Raw genomic sequence first — 22,718 nt, 5'->3', positions numbered from 1 at the left:
GCATCTTAGCTCAGCTAACTAACTGCTTTAAAAATCTTCAAGCAGCTCACAGTGTCCAAAAAAAAACTTGATCCCTAAACATGCAAAAAGTTGGCAGTTCTTTACTAAATGTTATAACATGGCTCAGGCTGAGAGGTTTTACTGGACAAGGATGTGGCTCTGAATAGAGAAAGAAAATTATTTGGACTAATACAGCCGGTCAATTTCAGTGGTTCTCCTTCTGCACTAAAATAAGCAAGTTAGTGGTAATTGGCAGGCATAAAAACCCTGAGATGTCCCATGATTGAGAAAGTGGTAAACAAAGATAATCTATCAAATTTAGCAGAAGGCACATTACTGGTACAGAAACGGAAATCATCTCAATACACTATGATTTATACCTGCTCTGTTTCCCTAATAATTATCTCATGCAAGCAGAGATTTAAAATATTCAGTAGTTAAGTTCCTACAGTGCTTGATTAAGAACAGGCTAGTGTGTATGAGTGTGTTATACATCAAATCTACTGCACACATGCTCACATTTATCAGAAGCAAAGCTGAAGTTGTTGAGCATCTTGGACACAGGAAATTACATTAGGGTACACCAACGGGTGCGAATATGCCAATTGTAAGATTTCTTGCAGCTCCTAAATAAAAGCATAACCATTAGTTAACTGGGGATCAGAAATGAAACCCTTTATCTCAAAGGTGTTGTGGAACATGTATCCAGTCAACGGCAGCACCATTTTAAGCCATTAATTATGATGCTTGTATAAATAATCATGATCAGACTGCTAATGAGTATTGCTATCTTCCTTAAAATACTCCTGCTAGAACTGAAGTAGTACAAAAGTGCAGTATACTTCCAGGTTAGAATACTACAGCAAGAAGCTTCAGGAAAAAGAAGTTCAAAGTGAATGTCTGTTGGTATGGACAATGTACCAAATAGTTTGTTGGACAGGAACAGCCAATCTAACCTTCAGAAATCAATGAAACTAAGGGCACAATCCTAACCTTGTGTTAGGCTGGCACAAGTCTCTTCTGCCAGCCTAGGAGGGTTGCAAATGGGCCGTAAAACACGTTTGCGCCTCCTTGGGAGCAAGTCATGCCAGCGAATGGAGGTGCGCTGGAACATGGAGGCTGCATCCAGCAGGAAGGCTGCATCAACCAAGCTCAGCAGATGCAGAGGTCTGGGGAGGGTAGGAAGGAGGTAGGAGAAAGGTGTTCTGGGGAGGGTGGGCGGAGTGTGTTTCAGGAGGTGGGTGGGGCAAGCGGAAGGTGGGGCTGAGTTAACAAAGTTATGCCAGATTCAACAAATATGGAATCGTATAAACCAATCTTGTTAATAAATCAAGATGTAAAAATTTTTACAGCTATACTGGCTAAGAGACTAAATGGTTTTATAGGAGTGTATATAGGGGAAGATCAAAATGGCTTCATGCATTGAAGGCAGATGGTGGATGTGATGAGAAGAGTATTCAACTTGATGTATATAGCAAAAGAATTAAAATTAAAGGCAGGGATTTTAGCCTTGGATATCTTTAAAGCATTTGATTCTGTGGAATGGTTTGCCTTAAAGTAGTTAATAGAGGAATTAGGATTTGGTACCCATTTTACACATGTAATTCTACACACTGATACAGTACTTGTGAATGATGGAGTAACAGGTAATATTAATTTAGGCTGAGGGACAAGACAGGGATGCCTCTTATCTCCATGTTTATTTATTATGGTTATTGAATTCGGTTAGCAAATGTAATGAGGAAGGATATAGAAATAAAAGGGGTAGGCTATACAGAAACAACTAAGATTAGTTTATTTGCAGATTATACCTTACTTACATTGGAAGACCAATTAAATCAATTGAGAGGATTAAAAAGCATTTAATGATATCTGCAGAAATAACTGGGTTACAGGTGAATTGGAATAAATCAGAAAGTATGGTGATAAATTATGATAAGGAAGAAGAAGGAATATTGAAAGGAAAATTTGAAGGGAAACTAAATAAGAGTATAAAATATCTTGGGATAAACACTGAGTGGAATTTCCAAGATACCATACTATTTCCAAGATACTATACCAAGATACTATAAAAGCAAATTTAGAAAAAGTTAAAAAAAAGAGATTAAAGAAAAAATGAAGGATTATAAAAAATTAAAATTATCATGGTTTAGGAGAACTGTACTTTGTAAAATGAAAATACCCAAAATTAATTTTATATTTTGGATGTTACCCTTAAAGATTGGTGATAAAGAATTTAAAGAAAGGCAGAATATGATTAATTCCTTTTGTAATGTAATAAAAGACTGAGAATAAGTAAGAACATGGTATTTATCTCAGAAAGGAGGAGGACTAGGACTGCCAAATTTAAAGCTATACTATGTAGCAAATCAATTGAGACATGTGCCTGAAATTATTATGAATAGCAATAAGCTAATTTGGATTAATTTGGCATTAAGTAATACTTTAGGTGAGATTGAAAGCTATTTTTTTTAAAGTGAAGAATAAGGAATTACAGCCCAATCCTATCCACACTTTCCTGGGAGTAAGCCCCATTGACTCTAATGGGACTTACTTCTGAGTAGACATGCATAGGATTGGGCTCTTAGTGAGCAAAATTATGAACGCTTTCTTACAAAGTTTGATGCATTTTTGGATGTGTTATAGGGCTATATTGAGTCCAGCTATGTCACCATTTAGTGCAGTGACGGATATAGGAGGGTTTACAGAAAATCTGAACAGTTTAAAAAAGAAATTGATGGAACAGAGAGTAATAAGACTTAGAGATTGGATGAAGAAGATGAGTAATAAAGAACAAATCAAGATGAAGCTGGAAGAGGAGAAAAACATTTCTTGGTTAAACGTTAATCAACTAATTAAATGGACTAAGGACTGAGGGAAAAGCATGGGGAGTTGAGAAATTTAACAAAGTTTGAAGAGATTATAGAGGAAAAGGAGAAAGAAAATGAAATTAAAAATAGGAAAGGGATAATAAGTAGGATATACAATATACTGTTGGTAGCAGGTAAAAATTTTAATGATCTTAAGAAGGTTTGGCAAGGAGAGTTAAATGAAGAGTTAAGTAATGAAATTTGGAAAGGTTTATGGAATAAAAGAATAATGAAGAATGGAAATTGTTATAAATCTAGATGGTATTTAACACCTGTAAAATTGAATCAGAGCAATAAGGATATAACGAGTGTGTGCTGGATATGTAAAAAAGATTGGCACTTAATTTCATATGTGGTGGTCCTGCGAAAAAATAAAAAAAATTGGGCAATGATATCCAGAGAGGTTAATGAAATTTTTGGTAAGAGTATACAGATAAGCCCAATTATGTTTTTGTTGAATGTGTTTAGTAATGAAGATAATGGAAATGGGGAAAAAAGGAATTAATCTTGGTAACTGCTGCAAGACTGTTGTTTGCTAGGATATGGAAAGGAGATAGAAATTTAAATATTGAGGAATGGTATAATGTGGAATATAGCAACAAATGACAAATTAACATGTGAGTTGAAAGTTAAGAAAGGAGTAGTGAAGGAAAATGTATTTATAGATATATGGAAGTTATTTTTAGAGCATACTTTAGAGAAGGGCAAAGGTTGATCAAGAATCAATGATTTTTTGGAGAAGAAAGGGGAATCCAAATTAAGAAGAAAATGAAGATGAAATCATAAAGGATGAAGTTGGAAGAGAATGTGTAATTATTCCCAGAGAAAGGGATGGGGAGCACTAGTAGATTAATGGGGATAACTGTATGTTTGTTGTGAGATGGTTTTTTTGGTTGTTGTTTGTATTTCAGTTATTGAAATAAAATTTAATTTTTTAAAAAGGAAGACGTTCCGGGGAGGGTGAGCGGAGGGCGTTTCAGGAGGTGGGCAGGGGGAGCGGGAGGTGGGGCTGAGACTCTGCAGTTATGCCAGATCCCAACCAAGTTTCCTGAGCTGCACAGAGCAGCTCCAAGTCATTCTGTTCTCTTTGGACTTGTGTCACCTCCTGTGGTGCTCTGGTGGCTTACCTGGGGATGAGAGAAAGAGTTTCCCCTTGCCTCCAGCTGAGCTGATTCTGGCCCCAATCTTGTGCTGGATATAGCGCATGCCTCCTGGCCTGCCTGTTCTAGCACAAGATAGAATTGTGTTGCACGAAGCTTAAACAATAAGCATTTAGGCTTAAATGTGGATGAAGCTGTTCATGGTTGTCAGAAAGAAGCACAAGAACTGAAGCTTTTTGGTAATTTTACAATAATTTTTTCTTAAGATCCTTGAAACTCAGTATCACTCTAAAGTTTGCAGCATAACTAAATCCACTGTTCCAACTGTTGAGCATATCCAAGTTCTGTGCTCAGCACTAAAAACTTCACACAAATATGAAAGAAGCTTGTTACCTGCAATTCCTCACTTTCCTTTCACAATCACCAAATGTGATCTAGGTAACAATAGAGTACACATGGGGGGAAAATGAGACTTCTAAATCAGGCTGGATAAGAAAGGAAAGGTTCTTTACAATCTTTCCTTCATCTTTAATTTTGATATCTAGTACTGTACTGAGCAACATATTGGGAGAGGATGGGAAAACAAAAGGGAGAAACAGCCCAGAAGTGTTGAAGGGGTTGGCATTTATTATTCGCTCTTGCTGCCTGAAAAGTCTCAAGCTCTGTAACAAAATACGATTTATGCTAGGCCATCACATCATCATTTTTCACATCATTCCTCAGTACCCACTTGTTTGTCAAAGTGTTTCTTTCCTCATCTCAATCTCACATTTGCTTCTTTCTATTGAGTACATAACGGCTGTATTCGCTATAGCAAGCAGTTACATCTTTCTTCTTCCTTGCACTTATTTCCTCCATTTTTCTCAAGTCTAGATGGTCAACTATTTTAGAATCCTTCTCCTGCCTTGCAAGGCACATGCTAGAGCCACACACACAGTTTGCAATTCTAGCAAACAAACTTCATATACTCGTTCTTGCACCTGAACATCACCTTTCTATCATTTTTGGTTCATGACATTTTTTCCTTAAAAAGATAGAGATTTGAGGCAAATGTGCACAGAGGATTTTTCCTCACCTTTAAACTAGGCTTTAGAAAAATATCCTGGCCAAAGCAATTGTCAGGGATTTTCCCTTTTGGAAAATAATGGAAATTATTTCCATTGTGATAAACCACAATGAAATAATTTGCATCTTTACTGCTGCACTGACTGCTTTAAAAACCTTCAAGCAGCTCACAGTGTTCAGATCCAAAAAACCTGATCACGCAAAAAGTTTGTAGTTCTTTACTGAATGTTATGAAATGTTTCTGGCTGAGCCAGGGTGGTGTAGTGGTTTGGGAGGTGAACTTAGACTTGGAAAATCCAGGTTCAAATCCTCCCTCAGCCACAAAGCTTCCTGGGTGACCTTGGACCAGTCGCTTTCTCTCAGTCTCATCTACCTCACAGAGTTGTTATGAGGACAAAAGGAGGGGAGCAGCTGTGTACACTGCCCAAATAGCTCTGGAGGAAGGGTGGAATAAAAATGAAAATAAATAAATAAATCTTTGCTAGGAATGCATGCATGTCTGGTTTGGTGCAACGGAGCTAGGAACCCATGTCTCTTCCAGTTGCAGTCTATGGGTGGCTTCTAACAGTGCAAAGAGACAAACACCTACTTACATGGGGCATAGAACATGACGAGGGCATGCTTTTTTTTCTTCAAAGACTCCCTGAAGTCTTCACCTGCAAGGTGGATAACACTTGTTTGCCTTTCTTCCCAAGTTGGTTCAGGTGGAGGTGGCGCCTGAGGACTGGAAATGAAAGAAAAAAAGATTCTAACATTATACTTGAAAGCATTCACATGAAATTCATAAACACACTTTAGTAGGAATTTGCCAAAATATATGTTTGCAAACTCTACCTGTCTCAACACATAGGTTACTTCCCAAAAGTGGAAATACGCAAGTTCATTACTTGGACATTATACAATACAGTTAGTCCTTGGAGTACTGTCAATTCTAATGTGAAACATGGCACAAAAATCAATGTCAGTCCATTTTGCTGAAAGAACAAGTAACCGGGGAAAATGTTGCTTCTAATACAAATGTCAGATATCATTGATCACTGTGCAAATCAACTAATAAACGTACGGTACAAAATTACAAGCATCTACATCTGCTAGTCTGAATGAAAAATCTGTATCAAATGTGTAAATCAAAAGGAAAATTAGCATTATGAATATATCATGCACGCAAGAACACACCAGTTGTGAATAAGAAGGGAATTATGTTGGCTTTACATCCAGTTTTGATGCAAGAGCTCACATGAAAATATGTGGATTATTAATCCAGTATAGCACAACAATCAAGATCCATTGATGCATCACACAGGAATGTGACCCAAAAAACTGAACAAGAATAAATCCAGCTGTGAGTTCCTGTGAATCTCAAACATTGTAGCACTTATGGAATAGCCACAGCATATCGGATTTATGGTCCTTATTTATTCCTCCTCAAAAACAATTATAATTCTCTGATGAAGAGCTTAAGCTGGGATACAACTTGGTAAGACCATGAGCAAGCCAAGATTTGAACCCAATATCCAAAGTACAATGTACTTTCCTCAGCAGTTCAGCAATTTTAGCTCCTGGAGGCAACTCAGGGGTAGGTCTTAGATTGCTCTGTGACAGATAAACTTCCTGTGAGAACCAGGTCTCGTCTAAGAGTCTCTCACTGTTCAATATATTAGTATTTAAGGTATGTGCAATATACTTCCACTCCTTCCTAAAGCCCTGGTGAAGCCAAATTAATTAAACTTGCTTTAATGATCTTTCAAGAGCCACAGATAATAAAACTTCAAAATAGTGTTAATTAAAACTCAGCTATTTGAAAGTAGAGGGTATATGCCTCAGGGCACATGTATCCCAATTATATGGCTTTAAAAAACCACATAAGTACCAAGTAGTTTTCAAAACATAAGAAAGGGCCTTTTTACAAACTCTTAATGACAACCTGACAAATTTAAACTTTTTGAACAAACCATAATGAACTTGCACCCCTATCCCAAAAGGACACATTTATATTTTTTTCCCTGTGTGCAAGGCAGACTACTTCAACATCACTCAGCAGCATAAGAGTACATGCATTTTTAACTCATGAATTTACCATCTGATTTAAAATGATGTAATTTAAGGCAGGCTAATTGGCAACTTTCATTATGAATAAGCTCCATAACAGTCAACAGTAATGCCACTATCATTAAGTCCCACATCTCGGAACTGCAGTTTTCAGTATGCATTAAGTTTCAGCTTGGCACATGTTTCTACTTTTGTCAGAGTGGTGCGCAAAGAGCAGATGTGGGTCAATGCTATTTTTCCACAGCAAATAATTTATTCTTTTTACCTAGGTTCCAAATAAAATATAAGAGCACACTGATATGACAGTGATCTGAAGCCTGAGCAAGGACTTATCTTGCCTAAGGGGAGAGTATGAAGACCCCATGAATCCTTGATGCTCTATTCGTTTCAGGTCTCTTGTGCCTTCTGGCTAACATCACCGGTTCACCTGCTGCTGCCAGACTCTGCTACATTCACTAGAAGTGAAAACTCATCACAATCCTGCATTTCCTGCTTGGTCATTGCACAGAAGGAAGTCATATGGAAGATACTGTTCTTTTTTAAAAAGTTATCACTGCTGAATTGCTAATAATCATGACAAACCTTTGACCAATGCTACTTACTTTTGAAGCCATTCAATGATTTTACTCTTTGTTCGAAGTTGTGGCAAAGTATATTTCTCCTCTCCATCTTGGAAGTACTTGAGTGTTGGAAATCCTGATATGTGAAATCTTTCTGCTACAGCTTTGCTGACAGTAGCATCGACTGCTGCCAAGACACCTGGTCTCTGCAACAGAAAACAATACCTATAAACTATATAGGTATAGGTAACTATAAATCATCAGTTGTAAACAGATGGAAGTAAATAAATGGAAGACTAAGACTTCACAACCCAGTCACCCAGAGAGCCCACAATAGGTTTACAAAGGAAGTGTAAAACATACATTTGAAGGTGAGCTTGATCCCTTCCATCACCACCAAGAGCAGGACAGTTTAACACATTCTGTCATGACAGAGCAGGAGTTTTAAAGACAAACCTGTCTGAAAGCATCCAGACAAAAAAAACTAGACTGGTAGCTGTTAAGTTACTGGCAAAGACAAACAGAACAAGTATGGAGATAATGAACCTGTGAAGTTAGTCACTGGTTAATATTCATCATCAACACTTGCTGCACTTGTGTGATGATGGGATGACTTAGCATGCCCCTGGATCTTGACTGAAGAGTTCTTACAAGCACACCTGCAGAGTCTTTCATTTGTAGGCTGTCTGCCCTGATAGCCTGCCACAGACTTTGCAAAATTCTACCCATACTGCTCTCTTAAGCTCTTCAATCACCACCAAGCAGGTGAGATTTTTCACAAATTTCAGATGTTCACAGGACAAGGACTTGGTGACCCATCTTCTACCACATGGCATTAAATTATACTAATGATAATAATTGTGCCTAATTCATTTCTGCATTACTGGGACAACAAAAGGTAGGCAGCAAATCAAGTCAAAGCACATGACACCTACTTCAACAGATGCACAGAGGAAGCCACCCTCATTAGCTTACAAGTACACTGCATAAATGCAAGCCGGTGATTCTTAGGTTTGCATTAAACATGAAATCTGTAATTAATGGAGGGGACAAACCTTTCCTATGTGGTATTTGGGCTGAATAATCTTATGTACAAGCAAGGCTCTACAGTAGAACATATAAACACCCCTTGATTTTTGTCACTGTTGTTGTTTGTGTTTAAAGACAGAATGTTCTTGCCAACAATTTTGGCAGAGCTCATGCATTACCGATGAGATTGTACTTCAGAATCATTTCTTTCTCAGCCCCTTGGGAAGATGAGAACAGCTGAAATTGTTGCAATGAGAAAGGAGAACAATTTTTATGATTTCAGTTATTTATTAAGGATCATTTGGAAACAGGCTTAGGAAAAGAAATTAGCTTACATCACTGTCTGCATGGAGCATCTCAGCAGCCTTCTCATATTCCGGCTTCATTTTCTTACAGTGCCCACACCCTGCCAGATAAAAGTTTAATTGTGAATATTTTTTTGCAAAGAAAATGGGACACTACATACTTCATCAAAATTAGAGAGCTCCCTGCAATTCAGTTACCAAAACACTTTCTAAGCTCATCCAGGGCATTTGCAATAGCTCACGCTTCTAAAAAGTATGTGTCAGACCTTATGTAAAACATGAAGATATTTTATGGCTTAGTTTTATTTGCTTTCCAGTTTGGAGCTTTTAGATTAATGTTTAAATGCAGCATAAAAGCTTTCCTGTTTAACAGTGAGGGGTACTTTTGCTTAACAACAACAAGCATTTTAGTCAAGGAACTGAAGTTTTACTAGCAAAACAAAATCCTCCAATTATCACAAGTATCAGAGAGATATTGTATTTATGTTGAAAAGTATTTATTAGCATTACAGGGCTGGTTTTGCTTTCTATAAGTCCATAACAGGGCTGGTTTTGCTTTCTATAAGTTTTGCCATCTATAAGAAAAGATGGACTTAAGAAAAGTCCATCAACTCAGCAAACTTCAACAAGGTATAAGTAGGGACAGAGCTATTACCTGCTTGCTAAAGGTGGGACTAGAAGCTGAACAAGATTAGTTTGCCCACTGGCACTGAGTTCCTTCATGGCTGATGTAAGATTTGAAATGGAGATTTCCTGGCATCCGAGCTCAAGATAGTATGCTAGATTAGGTCTAAGAAACCAGTGACTGGTGTCGTATAGCATTATATACAACCAGTAACTGGTGTCGTAGTGACTGGTGAAGATACATGTTTTCATCATTACGGATTAATGCTTTGAATCGTACTTCGGTGCACACTAGATGGCTGGTCTTCAGTCCAGGGCATTATACCCAGGTACATTTGGTTTCCTGAATTTAGAAATACCCTCCTTAAGGTATAATGGCACCTTCAAGACTACCTCAGAATGAGTTCCTTGTCCTGTCAATGGAGCTGCCTTACAAAAGCACCAGAGTGGCCTCTCTCTAAATAGGGAGGCAGCATTGAATACTGACATTCTTCCATCTTCCCCCTTCGCCACATTTGGAGAGCTTCAGCCCAAACTCTGCCCTTGAATGAGGAGGATGTACCACCCCTCTGCACATGAATTGTGCCATGACCAGACATTCTCTCCCTCATAAAGAAAGTACTCTGTGACCAGACACTGCCCCAGCTCTTCAGGAAGATGGACCAAAAAAGCTGCCTGAACTTGGTGCCCTCCCTTGGCAAGTGGCTTACTTCCTCTCTTGGCCAGTCAGCTATGAGAGCTTGCAGATGGCAGAAATCAACTAACTGGATGTGGGGGAGGGGGAAACCCTGCCAGTCTGCTGGTCAAAGCAGCCATTTCATCCCAGCTCATAAGCAAGCTGGCTCTGCAACCTTGGTGACAAAAGTAAGCATCCTGGCTGGAATGAAAGTGCCAAGAAAGCAACACTATTCTATGCCTTCATCTCAGCCCATTTAGGTGCCATCCCTAAAACATCCAATGTCTGGTTTTCCTTGGCATGTCATTTTTTATTAACTGCACTGGAGCAGTATCATACTGCCAGTATCTGTTCATACAAGTGTCAATTTTGCTTTGCTGTAAACACACAGTCCCATTCCGCCCATTATATACAAAATATGAAGCTTAGTTTGAGCTGGCTCTTCAGTGCTGTGAATGGCTGTTAAACAGCAAAAATGCTGTTCCTTCCTGAACGTAAAGGTTACTGATACACATGTGAAGAAAACTATCTAAATGTCACCATCAAGGAGTGAAACGATAATAAAACAGCCTCATTTACCCACTTGTAATTTTTGTGAGCCTTTCCAAACCCAACCCATGTTTGAACAGATGTTCTGTCCTCTAGGCTAAGCTACTGATGATGCTTCTAGGATTGCTTGGGTGAGGCCCTACCACACCACTAACTCTGTGTGTGTGTAAAAAACACACACAATAACTGTATCTAAACTTAATAGACAGATAAAGTCATGGAAAACAGTTCACCACCCTAAGCTCAGACACACTTTGAGGACCACAGGTGACAAGTGTCTGAGATACTTTCTCAGATGATGTTTAGGAACATTATCACACTAGGGCAACGGTTCTCAAACTGCATTGCAAACCAAATTTTTGGTTGATCGCTAAACTGACAAGCTGATCACTGACAAAGAAAATGTATTGACCTCTAGGAAAACCAAAACTGAGCAGCACATGTGCTTTTACTCATGAGTAGGCAGACATGCCTCAGTCCACTTAGATGGGCAGGCCAAAAGGAACACAAGGCCATCAGAATGGTCCCAATCTAATGAATGTGGACAAACACACACTTCAGAAGGTCCCCCCACCCCAATAATAAAAAGGATGAAAACAGAGGCTTGAGTGGCTGGTAAAGAGAAACTCTTTATTCTCATAAAGCTAGGTGGGTCCCGACAGAGTGTCATTTTAAAAAGTGGGTCCCAGGGCTAAAAAGCTTGGGAACCTGTACTCTTATTCTATGATTGCTATGTTTATTTAAGTAACTTTGGTGAAGAACTTTGTCAAAAGCTTTACAAATATCCAAGTACATAACTTGGAACACCTCTATCCTCATGGCAGTGGACACTCTCAAATAATTCTAGAAGGTTAGATAGCAAGTTACCATGATTTACCTTTGCTGAATCCATACTGATTTTCCTTCAGCAAGGCTAATTCTTCCATATACTTAATAATTTTATCTTTAATTATGCTTTCTGCTGGTCTAGCTGGAACAGACATTACACTAACCAGCTTGCAATTTTCTGGACCCCCCCCCCCACTTTTAAGATAGCAATACTACAGTAGCTACTTCCCAGTCCTCTGGCACAGAAACTAATTTAAAGGATGTTATATATTTTTGAAAGAAAATCAGCAATTTCACATTTGAGTTCCTTAAGAAATCTTGAATGCATACCATCTGGATTCAGTAATTTACTGATTTTTAATTTGCTAGTAACTCTAGAACCTCATCTGTTATCATCACTTCTTTTGAAACAGGCATCGATTAATGCATAGGTTCTGGAATCTTTCTATTTACATCCCTCCCAACCACTGCATATTACCCGTCTGTACAGTTTGAGATTCCTTGCTGCTAACCTCCCCTTCATTTTCACAAATTTTAAAAAAACATATATCCAAGATGCCCTTAACCCAGATGCTATGTGATGTGCTGCATGAGGTTCGCTGGGTTTGTCCAGGGAGATTTTATAGCAAAAACACCTTTGATGTGCATTCTTGAAAGATATGCCCTTTTCCATTAAGTGAATATTGACATGGCTGTACTAAAAGCCGAAGACTAAGGAGGTAAAGCGACATATCCAGTTCCAAGAGGGAATGACAAAGGTCACAAATCAAGTGCAAGGACACCCATGCCAGCTGCAAAAAGCAAGTATTAGCTTCCCCTGAGCTTTGTCTACAGATCTGAAAATATGCAATCTAATCGCATAACTGGAAATCAAGACTCCCAGAATACTATTTAAATGCCATCCCTGATCAAGACTAACTGCAAGCAAACCCATTCATCCATATCATAGGTACATTGACCACGATGCCACATTTAGCCTATGGCAAGCAACATTTGTTCGGTTCATTGTTCCTTGCAGGTTCAGTTTACCCTCTAAGTGTCAATTGGATGAATTGTGTGCTGGCTTGACACACATAAAAATCAACTTACATAAGGGTGTCTTGAACAGAACCTTTAAAAATGTTCAAGTCACCCATACTAACTGGGAAAAGAGGCACTTCTTCAAATGGTGTTTCTCTCATATTTAGCAGAGGGAATTGTCCTCCTTCAGCCCAGCGGAGTGACTTTTCTAATGATTGCTGCTGGTGTTTTTTTGCATCTTTTTAGACTGCAAGCCCTTTTGGGACAGGGAGACATTTAATTATTTCATTTTCTCTGTAAACTGCATTGTGAACATTTTTTGTTGAAAAGCAGTATATAAATATTTTTAATAATAAATCAGGGAGTGCCAAGTCGCAATTAGCTGGACAGGATGACAAAATTCACTTTTTTAAAAGTACAGACAATTTGTAACTACCAGCATGGATCTACACTATACTGCCTGAATCAAGAGTTACATAAAGGAAGCTTTACCAATGACACAGAATACAGTTCAACAGATTTACTTCCTTTTAAAAATTAATCCAATATCCATATTTTAAATGTGTAATTATTGAATAAAATGCACAAAGAATGCTGAGTTGTTCATTCCACCCAAATACCAAGAACACACTAGAAACTTATTTTATCTATCTATGGATTATTCTGTCTCAAATGCTTCATTCTCTGTTTTTAGAGAATACAAAATGTCACTGTCCATGCCACTTGGTTTTTGCTTCTTCTATTGAATTATTCTAGATAAATAAATATGTTCACAGACTCATCATCTTATATTTCAACCCTGAGACTGGACATGTGACAAGCGAGAGTTACAGATCACCAAAAGCCTCAAAACATATGGAAGAACATGGAATTTCTGATTTCTCATACCCTAGCAACATGGTGACTTGTGAATGATGAAGGATCCCAAAACACTGATTATTAAATTCCTTCTATTGACAAGCTACTTGGGAAACATTAGCACTCATTATCTTGGTTTCACATTCTTCCATGGCTGCATGCCACACATATTTATGTTAATGTAATGAGAAAATTGAAGCTTCCAGCATGTGGAATCAAAAAAAAAAGGGGGGGGAGCAGGACGTAGCCAAATTAGTGAGGCCTAAGGTCTCAAATGATGTTGCGGTCACCACTTCTGGCAAATTACTGGCCCATTGCCCAAAGTATATTTTAGTCTCCCTGAAAGTCTTTCAGCAATGCCCCAAACCAAGAAGTGTTCTGGTTTTTAATATTAATCTTTAAGAGTATAACAGCTCAACCTTGAGCTGCCCCACAGCCAGAGCTAGTAGCAGTACCAAAGTGGTTGCCGCTGCATCCTGTGTGCGCCGGGCAGCCACTGGCGCCTCCTCGGGGGAAGGAGACGTTTGTCCCCTTCCCCAGGTAAGGGCACAGGTCCCACAACTGGGCTACTCAAGTCTGTGCCTGCTATTTTGCTGGCACAAAGGCCCTCTGTTGGGCTGTCAGGTGATGCGGGGCAGACCTCTGCCAGTCTCACCCCCTCCTACCCCGCTTCCTCCCCTGCCCCACCTTCCCCCTGCACTGGAATACCTCCCCTCACCCCAACAAAACTCTCTGCCGCCTGGAGCTCTTACTCTTCTGGCTAGTGCTGGGCTCAGCATGGACAGGTACTGAGCCGGCACCAGTGCTGCCCTGGTGCTGAGTGTCACAGGTGTGCCTTACAGCATGTTTGTAACTCTCAGTGCTGGTATAGGGCCAATGCTAGGAGCTCAGAATTGGTCTCTAAATAAATGCCAGAAGGGAGGCAGATGACTACACAGGCACTGAAAGTCCCAACCACTGAAATTTCTTTGCAGACTGAAACTTAGTCAGTTTGTGGAACAGATGATAAAAAAAAAGGAGTAAACACTCTCACATGTGTAATAAGATCAAAGGAATAGAGGTGGATGCAAGTTAGCAGGAAGACAAGAAAGAGCCAATAAGAACTGGAAGATTCAGAAGCTGATGGAATCTAGACCAAGGCTAGAAATTAGGAACAGAGAAAGCACAGTACAGTATCTAGCAGTTTTATCTGCTTGCAATGCCTATGGGAGAGAGTCAATGTGATAGAATTGTTACTTGCTGCTCCTAAACCATTGCCTGAGAAAGGAGAGCAGCCTGTGGCCTACTAAGTGTTTGTTATCTATGTTCTTTTTATATTAGACTGATTGTTTTTCATCTTACAAATTGCCTGAGGGTTAAACATCAAGATAGAAACATTTGTTGTAGTGGTAATAGTAGAATGGAGAGTGAGACACTAGGACAAGGCACCTGCCAGTTCAAGACTTATGATGCCAGGGTATAGGGTTCTCATGTTCTTAAAAAATAGTAATACTGGGAAAATGCCAACTCCTACATTTGTATGTCTCGACAAGTACAAAGACTGTGGTCCACTACTTGAAGTAGGATCCTCATAAATAAAAAAAATAAGGTATGCTGTTCCATGTGTGGTTGTGCAAGTATATGCAGAAGAATAGCAGAATGGTGAGGTGCTACTTTTACAAAAGACATCTTACGCAATGTGTTGTGCAACACTGCACAAGTGCAAAATAAAATCAGGATTGCACTTAGGTTTCTGTGTACAAAACCCTGTGCTGTCACTTCTGCATATGCAAATCTTAGACTAACTTAGGATATAACCCCCCAAAATACTCTCTCATATATCCTCAACTATATATAAGATAAACAAGGAATGAAAGTCCGATTCAGACTAGTGCTAACAGTCACACAGCATGCTTTCTCTTTAACACAAATCATGGTTCTGCATTACACACAAAGTTGGGGGGGGGCTGTGCTTTGTTAACTAAGGTTATAACAAGCCAGGATGTCAAGTCAGGATCAAACTGTGATATCCTGGTTTGTTTTAATTCTAGTTAGAGCACAGTTCCCCAAGTCAGTTCCTAATGTTAAACTGTGGCTTGTCTTCAGAAAGAAACAAGGTTTTGCTCTCTTTTTGCACACGGGAAGCCACATGTGGGAGCTCATAGACTCCCTCAGTTGATTCACACAATGCTAAATCTACAGCTTCATTACATCTAAACCCAAAGTATCTCAAATCACAAAAGACACTTGTATTAAAGAAGGGAAATGAATAAGCATCTAAAGCCCTGAAAAACTCCATAGGTAATCTCTTAAAACCTCCTTTTGATGCCATGTTGCCACCAACTGTTTAAACACTTGATCACAGTTGGCAATACAAATAAACCAAGAGGAAGAAGTGAGCCTGCAATTTTGTAAGCACTGTCCAGCTGGTATCTGTTTCCTCACTTGAATGGTTCCAATTAGATCACCAAATTAAAAACTTTACAATCTCTTTCACACATCATCCAGCTCCATTTAAGTTCACTTCTACAAGTGTTCTATACAGGCTGTTGCTATTTACATGCCTCATACTTATCCCAGAATCCATCCTCATCTTCTCATGCCACACTTGTTACAAACTATGAATGGCTCTGGAAAAAAATACTATTTTGCACCACCACAATGAATACTGTATGTATTCTTAAAGCCTGCACCAAACAAAACGTTACAATTCTCTCTTGTTTGTGAAACACAATATACCACAGCAGTTATTTCTGTGATGCATTTTACTTTCTGCATTTCAGATAAACTGTTTGGAAATAACTAGCAATTTTACAATACAGCGCTCTGGGATTACAACAAAGTATGCTGAAATGTCATAAACATTAAGAATTTGATGCACGTGGAAGGCATCCAAATTCCTAAAAGTTCGACTACTTAGGGTGTTATAACCTGGGCACACTTTAGAGTTCATGAATGTTAATCACAAACAAACCACTCTGTGGATCACATGGTGTGCCAGAAGCTAACCCAAGATTTGCTGGTAAGATTCTGTTTAATGAGTCAGTTCACCATCATGTGCAGTAAGGGACTGTATAGGATTTTAGGAATGGAAATAACTATAGTCATATTTCAAGTTAATTGGTATTTCACACCAGGCAAGAGAGGAAATTCATTTTCAAAAGGCATAAACATATAGCTGCTTTAATGATACAAAATAGTTTTATAGGTTCATCAGTCACTAGAAGCACCAAGGTAAAGGCTATAATATTGAATGGAAAGTCTCTTTCGGTCCTGCAATGCATAAATGTTAGTTCCAGCAAATGGAGGTCCCATTTCTTTAATGACTGGTACATGCCCAGTTTCTTGAGATGCACCAGTCGGTAATGATGAGCATTGTTTTTAATTAGCAGTTATTTGCAGTATTGGGGAGAGTTTTGGTATTCTCGAAGGGGTTTCTCCCAACATCTTGGGATTTTAATTCTTTTCTCTAGGAAGAGATTGTCACAATAGAACACAGGATGCTGAGCAGAATGGAGCGCACCTGTTAGAAGACCAAAAATTGCCTTTGAAAGATAGGTGGAATAAATGGATTTGCACTGAGTGTGATACACTGAGACTACAAGGTCTGGGTGAGTAGGCATTTCCTGGGCTCTCTTGATTTAGTTGCTTCCTTCTCCATTCTGATTCTGTTTGCTTTGGTTGTAGTTTTTTACCGCTGCTGCTGATTTTTGGTAATTGTATGATTTCTACTGACTGTTTCAGTTTTTGTTGCAAGCCATTTTGAGTTTCCTAGTAGCAGAAAATTTAACGTATAATTTTTTTAAAAATACATGATGGATCAAAGCGCAATCCAAGGATAAAACATAACGATATGTAAACAGATAAAGATAGCCAGAATTAAAACCTACATCTTGTAACTAACTTGAGGCAATTTTGTAATATCTGAGAATACTCAAGGTACTTTCATACTGCCCAACCTAAGAGTGCATTTAAAAGATAAGATAAGTGCATTTGTACTAGATAAGATCACTTAGATTTCATGCTGCTCTCAGTCACTGATGTAGCAGGAGATTTGTCAGTGTGGTGAGATAAAATAAGCCTGGGCAAACGGACTCAATTGCCCAGGTTTCAACTGCCTAGTTACCATCTGGCTATCTGGCTACTGAACACATATGGTATGAAATTAGCTGCAATGTAGTCCTATATTGATCCCTTCAGAGACGGGCTAAACAGAAATCTCACATTGATATAAAGGAGGCCAGTTCTTGTCTATTCACATTTTACAATTGAGAAAACAAGGCACAAGGATTACTTGGAATTAAACAAGACTTCAGAAAGGGGGAAGAATCAGAGAATTAAGAGTTGAAAGAAATCAGAATTGAAAGGGGCCTTCAGAATCATAGAGTCCAACCCCCTGCCAATGCAAGCTATCCACAAACTACAAAATCCCCAACAGATGGCTATCCATCCTTTATTTAAAGACCACTTTTCACATGTGTACCACTTTTTAAGGCAGACTGTTCCACTACTGAGCAGTCTGTACCTCCAGGAAGTTCTCTGTAACATTGACAGGCAACTTTTCAATTCCCCCACTGGCAAATAAAAAAAAAAATAACGTGAAAGATGATAGTTAACCACACAACTTAGAAAGCACTGCTTTTGTGTAATAACTGCCTTTTTGGCTTGTTCACAGAAATATTTTATAAACATTTGGTCTAGAGTTCCATTCACATCTGGACACAGACACACACGGCAAAAATGAATACTTAACTCCTGACAGGTGAAATAAAGAGACTAGTTGCCATTATGATGGAGAGATGGTTACGAGAATAAGTAAACATAGCAATCTATCAGACCATTCTGGGGAGAGAAGCTCATCTAGCACCTCTCCAGCTGATCCAGATGTAGCATTAACAGACGTTAAGGAAGACAACACTCTTTGACTGAACAATTTGGGAAGAGTAGAGAAGGCAATGTTAAAGGGGAGCTGTGGCGTAGCTAAGGGGGTGCAGGGGGTAGTAGTCACATCTGCTTTAGGGTGCAACAAGCTTTAGGGGGGCAACAAGCTAAGCTTGACACTAGTGGCCAAAATTGTGAAAATCTTGGAATGTACAAATACCATCATATATAATTGGAAAGGTAATTTAATGCAGAGTGCAATGAAACAAATCACATCAGAATATCTGTATTATATCAAAAGTTATGGCCAATTAACCAGAAAACAAAAACACAACTGCCTTAAGGAATAAAAAGTGGATTTCTTTAACTCAAAACTGACATGTGTGACTGATTGTTCTAAGAGCCAATAAGATGTTAATATGGAGGAGGCAGGTTTCCCCCCAGTTTGCACTTTTTAAAAAACCCGGATGTGATGTCACTTCTGGTTGTGACATAACTTACGGGGCATCATTTTGAGCTCCGCACTGGGCTACATGTTCATTAGCTACGCCACTGAAGGGGAGAACACATAATCCATATTTCTAAACCCATATGGTGCAGTTCACTCTGTATACTACTCCCTAGGCATAGCTATTGTTAATTTGTAAGATAAATTTGTTTCCCATCAAGTAATGTTTTGAAAAAGTATTCAATGTGAGATATTAATACAAATATCTCAGTAGCCCAGTTATTTTGTATTATTATAGCTTGTGTGTTTAGGCATAGAAGAGACTGAATGGATTTTGCAAGTTTCTGTGACTGCAGACAGAACAGTCATGTCATGAACAAAAGATGTAGCTGTTTCCACGAATCTTGAAAAGGTTCGCAGAATGGCTGCAAACCCAACACTAACAATTAACTGTCTTAGACAGATGGTCCCACTGCTTCAACCAAGCATGTCGGAACTATAAGAACATAAGAAGAGCCCACTGTATCAAGTCAAAGGCCCATCTAGTCCAGCTTCCTGTATCTCACAGTGGCCCACCAAATGTCTCAGGGAGCAGACAAGTCAACAAGATACCTGCATCCTGGTGCCACTCCCTTATATCTGGCACTCTGACTTCTAAAACTAGGCAGTTGCACATAACAGTTGTAACCTGTGATGGACTGTTCCTCCAGAAATCTGTCTAATCCTCTTTTAAAAGGCATCCAGGCCAGACGCCATCATCACATCCTGCGGCAAGGGATTCCACAGACTAATTACATGCTGGGTAAAGAGATATTTTCTTTTGTCTGTTCTAACTGTTCCAACACTCTATTTTAGTGGCTATCCCCTGGTTCTGGTGTTGTATGAAAGGGAAAGGTACATCCCCCTATCCATCCCCTGCATAATTTTGTATGTCTCAATCATGTCCCCCGTCATGTCCCCCTGTTTTTCTAGATTGAAGAGTCCCAGATACTATAGCCTTTCCTCATAAGGGAGATGCCCCAGCCAAGTATCATTTTGTTGCTCTCTTCTGCACCTTTTCTAGTTCCACTATATCCTTTTTGAGATCTAGTAACCAGAACTATACGCCATAGCCCTTTTGTCTGAAAAGGAAAATACAAATATGCACTGGCTCATTTAACTAAAGCTTGCAATGCATATTCTGCAAATTGAGCTTGTTGTTACTTTGCAGATGAAGTACTTGTCCAAGTGCAGTTGTGCTTGTCCAACTCCCAGAATATGAGATTTAGAACCCTGGTCAGCAACTCCTCCCTATGTATATTAATTACACATACATATGGCTTTTCCTGCATTAATGCCCAACTGATCTCAATTACATATTCACTTTAAAGCTTGTTTTTCTGCAAATCATGCACACTTGATAGGCACCATGGATGTTTTATTGCTCTGAATACAGCCTGGAGTGATTGATTAGCATTACACAAAAACACTCTCTGCATGTGCTACAGGATGATCACATTAAAGCACTGGCTATAGTTCACATTCATGAAATTAATGCTAAATGCAAGAATGACTTGGGTACCTTGTGAAGGGGCATCAAAACAGAACCAGTTGCCCACTTCAGCAAGATCTGCACACAGTGATTGCTTATGTCAGCCTATCTTCCCATTCAGAAGCCTGCATGTCTCTAGATCCATGGAAGTAGCAAACATGGGCAAACAGGGATCAACAAACAAGAATGCCATTTGCGTGTGTGCAATGATATACTGTACAGATAGCTATACTGGGGGAGCAGAGGTGGGCATGGGCTTTTCTCTACCCGGAACCACCTCGGTCTTTGCTGCCCCCCCTGCCCCTACCCAGAAGTAATTGCGGTGACATTATCGTCACATCAATTACTTCCACATGGTTGACTCCTCCATTCCCCCTATGAAAAAAGGGGGAAAGGAGAAGGTAGCCCAAACTTTGATGGAGCCTTCTGTGCCACTTAGAAGTGGTGTGAAAAGGCTCCATCAGAGCCAGAAGCTGCACGCACCATTTCTCACTGCTCTGAGGGCCACCCTCCCCTCCTCCGCTTTCCTCAGTCGCACAGAACTACACTGACAGTGGCTGCGTGGTTCTTGGCATACCTCAGGTGGAGCGGGTCACAGTGCTGCCCACCAAGCACAGCGCCCAGAGCATTTGCACCCCCTGCCTCTCCTATGTATGCCATTGTTGGGACTCTTTTATTCCTCCCTCATGACTCAGTGCCTTTTCCAAAAGTTTGCACATAAGCAGCGAATATTATTGTCCATTTGACATACTGTCTGTGATCCAAGAGGCCATGAATTCCTAGGAATCTCATTGCCAACTACAGAACAAAGCAACGATAGCTCCATTAGTTCCCAATGCAGGAAGTAGAATTAGTTCCCAATGCAGGCAGTAGGAAAGCAAAAACAACACAACTCAACATTCCAGGTTGTAGCTACTGCTTTTTGTGCATACCAAGTCAAACCATTAGTCCATCTAACCCAGTATTGTACACTGGCTGGCAGCTGCTCTCCAAGGTCTCAGATAGATGTCTCCCCCAGCCTTGCTATATATACATATTCTCTTAAGCTGGTGATGCCACAGATTGAGCCTTGCACTTTCTGTGTACTAGGCACATGCTCCATGTCACACCCCCTGTAAATGTTAACAGTTTATATGCTGTTAATCAGCGTAACATGCTGATCCCATAAAACTTAGTTTCAGTTTGACTGCTACATGCCACTGTCCAAGTATCTCTCAACTTGTAGACAGGAAAGCTCCTGTCTACAAGTTAGGTATCAGTTACTGATACAAGTTAGGTATCAGTTACTGAAACACAGCTTAAACTAGCAGACGCTTCAATAATATAGATCAGGGGTGTCCAAAGTTTTTGGCAGGAGGACCACATTGTCTCTCAGACTCTGTGTTGGGGACCAGGGGAAAAAAGAATTAATTTACATTTAAAATTTGAGTAAATTTACATAACTTTACATAAATGAATATATTAAAGACGAACTTATATGAATGAATGACGGTCTTGCAATCCTCAAGGCCTATAAAGGCCTTGCACAAAACAAGGTTGGCCTGTCCTTTGCTGCCGCTACTGCATCACAGACGTGAAACAACAAGCAGTGGAGGGAACCCTCATCCCACAGCTCACGCGAGAAGTCAAACAGTCTCCCTCAAGCTGAGAGCAATTGCATCGGGCCAGTGTGGGCTCCAACAAATCTCTGGAGGGCCAGAGGCTCATTAGAGTCTGGGGCCTCCCTGAGGGCCACATTGAGAGGCCTTGAGGGCCGCAAGTGGCCCCAGGGCCGGGGTTTGGGCACCCCTGATATAGATGGAAAACATGGTGGACCATCTCCTCAGAGGAATACTGCCATATTCCCAAGGCATCTTGCACAGAATACACTATCAAACAACCAACGATATAGCAGAGAGAAGTATGGAAGCACAGGTAAGTCAGTACACTCACAGAACTGGATCTTTGGGTATTCACAAGCCCAATCAAAGCTCAGAGGGCAACAAAGTTTCCCACCCTGTGCTACTGAAGTTAGTCAGCCCTTGGAATATGTGATTTCCCCATACCTAAAAATACTTTCACTATTTTATATGACACTTAGAAGTTATGTATTGGGGAGATAATAAACCATGCTTACTACTCTCTTACATTTGATGAGGTAACCTGTCAAGTTTTACTGCATAACTCAGTTCAAATTTTTATGGTGTCCTCATCTTATTTACATGATCTTTTGCTATAAACGTGCATTGATTCCCTTCCCCCATGATAATCTTCATCTAAGAATTGAAGTAAGTAATGGCATGCTCTCATTTTCCAGGTAATACTTCTACATTGGGGGGGTGGAGGCTACTATTACTGAATTCGATG

The 22,718-nt window shown here is 39.6% G+C and overlaps 1 protein-coding gene across 1 annotated transcript in view; it reads right to left on the bottom strand.

Moving 5' to 3' along the window:
- Positions 1–22,718, bottom strand: part of PDIA5 (protein disulfide isomerase family A member 5) — a 188,806-nt gene that overhangs the window by 46,251 nt on the left and 119,837 nt on the right. The window contains exons 12-14 of the mRNA XM_066633209.1: positions 9,009–9,079; positions 7,687–7,850; positions 5,629–5,759 (exon numbers count right to left, since the gene is read on the bottom strand). Coding sequence (XP_066489306.1) covers positions 5,629–5,759; positions 7,687–7,850; positions 9,009–9,079 — 366 coding nt within the window. The remainder of the gene's footprint in view (positions 1–5,628; positions 5,760–7,686; positions 7,851–9,008; positions 9,080–22,718) is intronic.

Source organism: Tiliqua scincoides, chromosome 1 (assembly GCF_035046505.1).
Source record: "Tiliqua scincoides isolate rTilSci1 chromosome 1, rTilSci1.hap2, whole genome shotgun sequence".
NCBI lineage: Eukaryota > Metazoa > Chordata > Lepidosauria > Squamata > Scincidae > Tiliqua > Tiliqua scincoides.
Note: the sequence above shows the minus strand (reverse complement) of the source record. Positions and strands in the feature narration are given on the sequence as shown.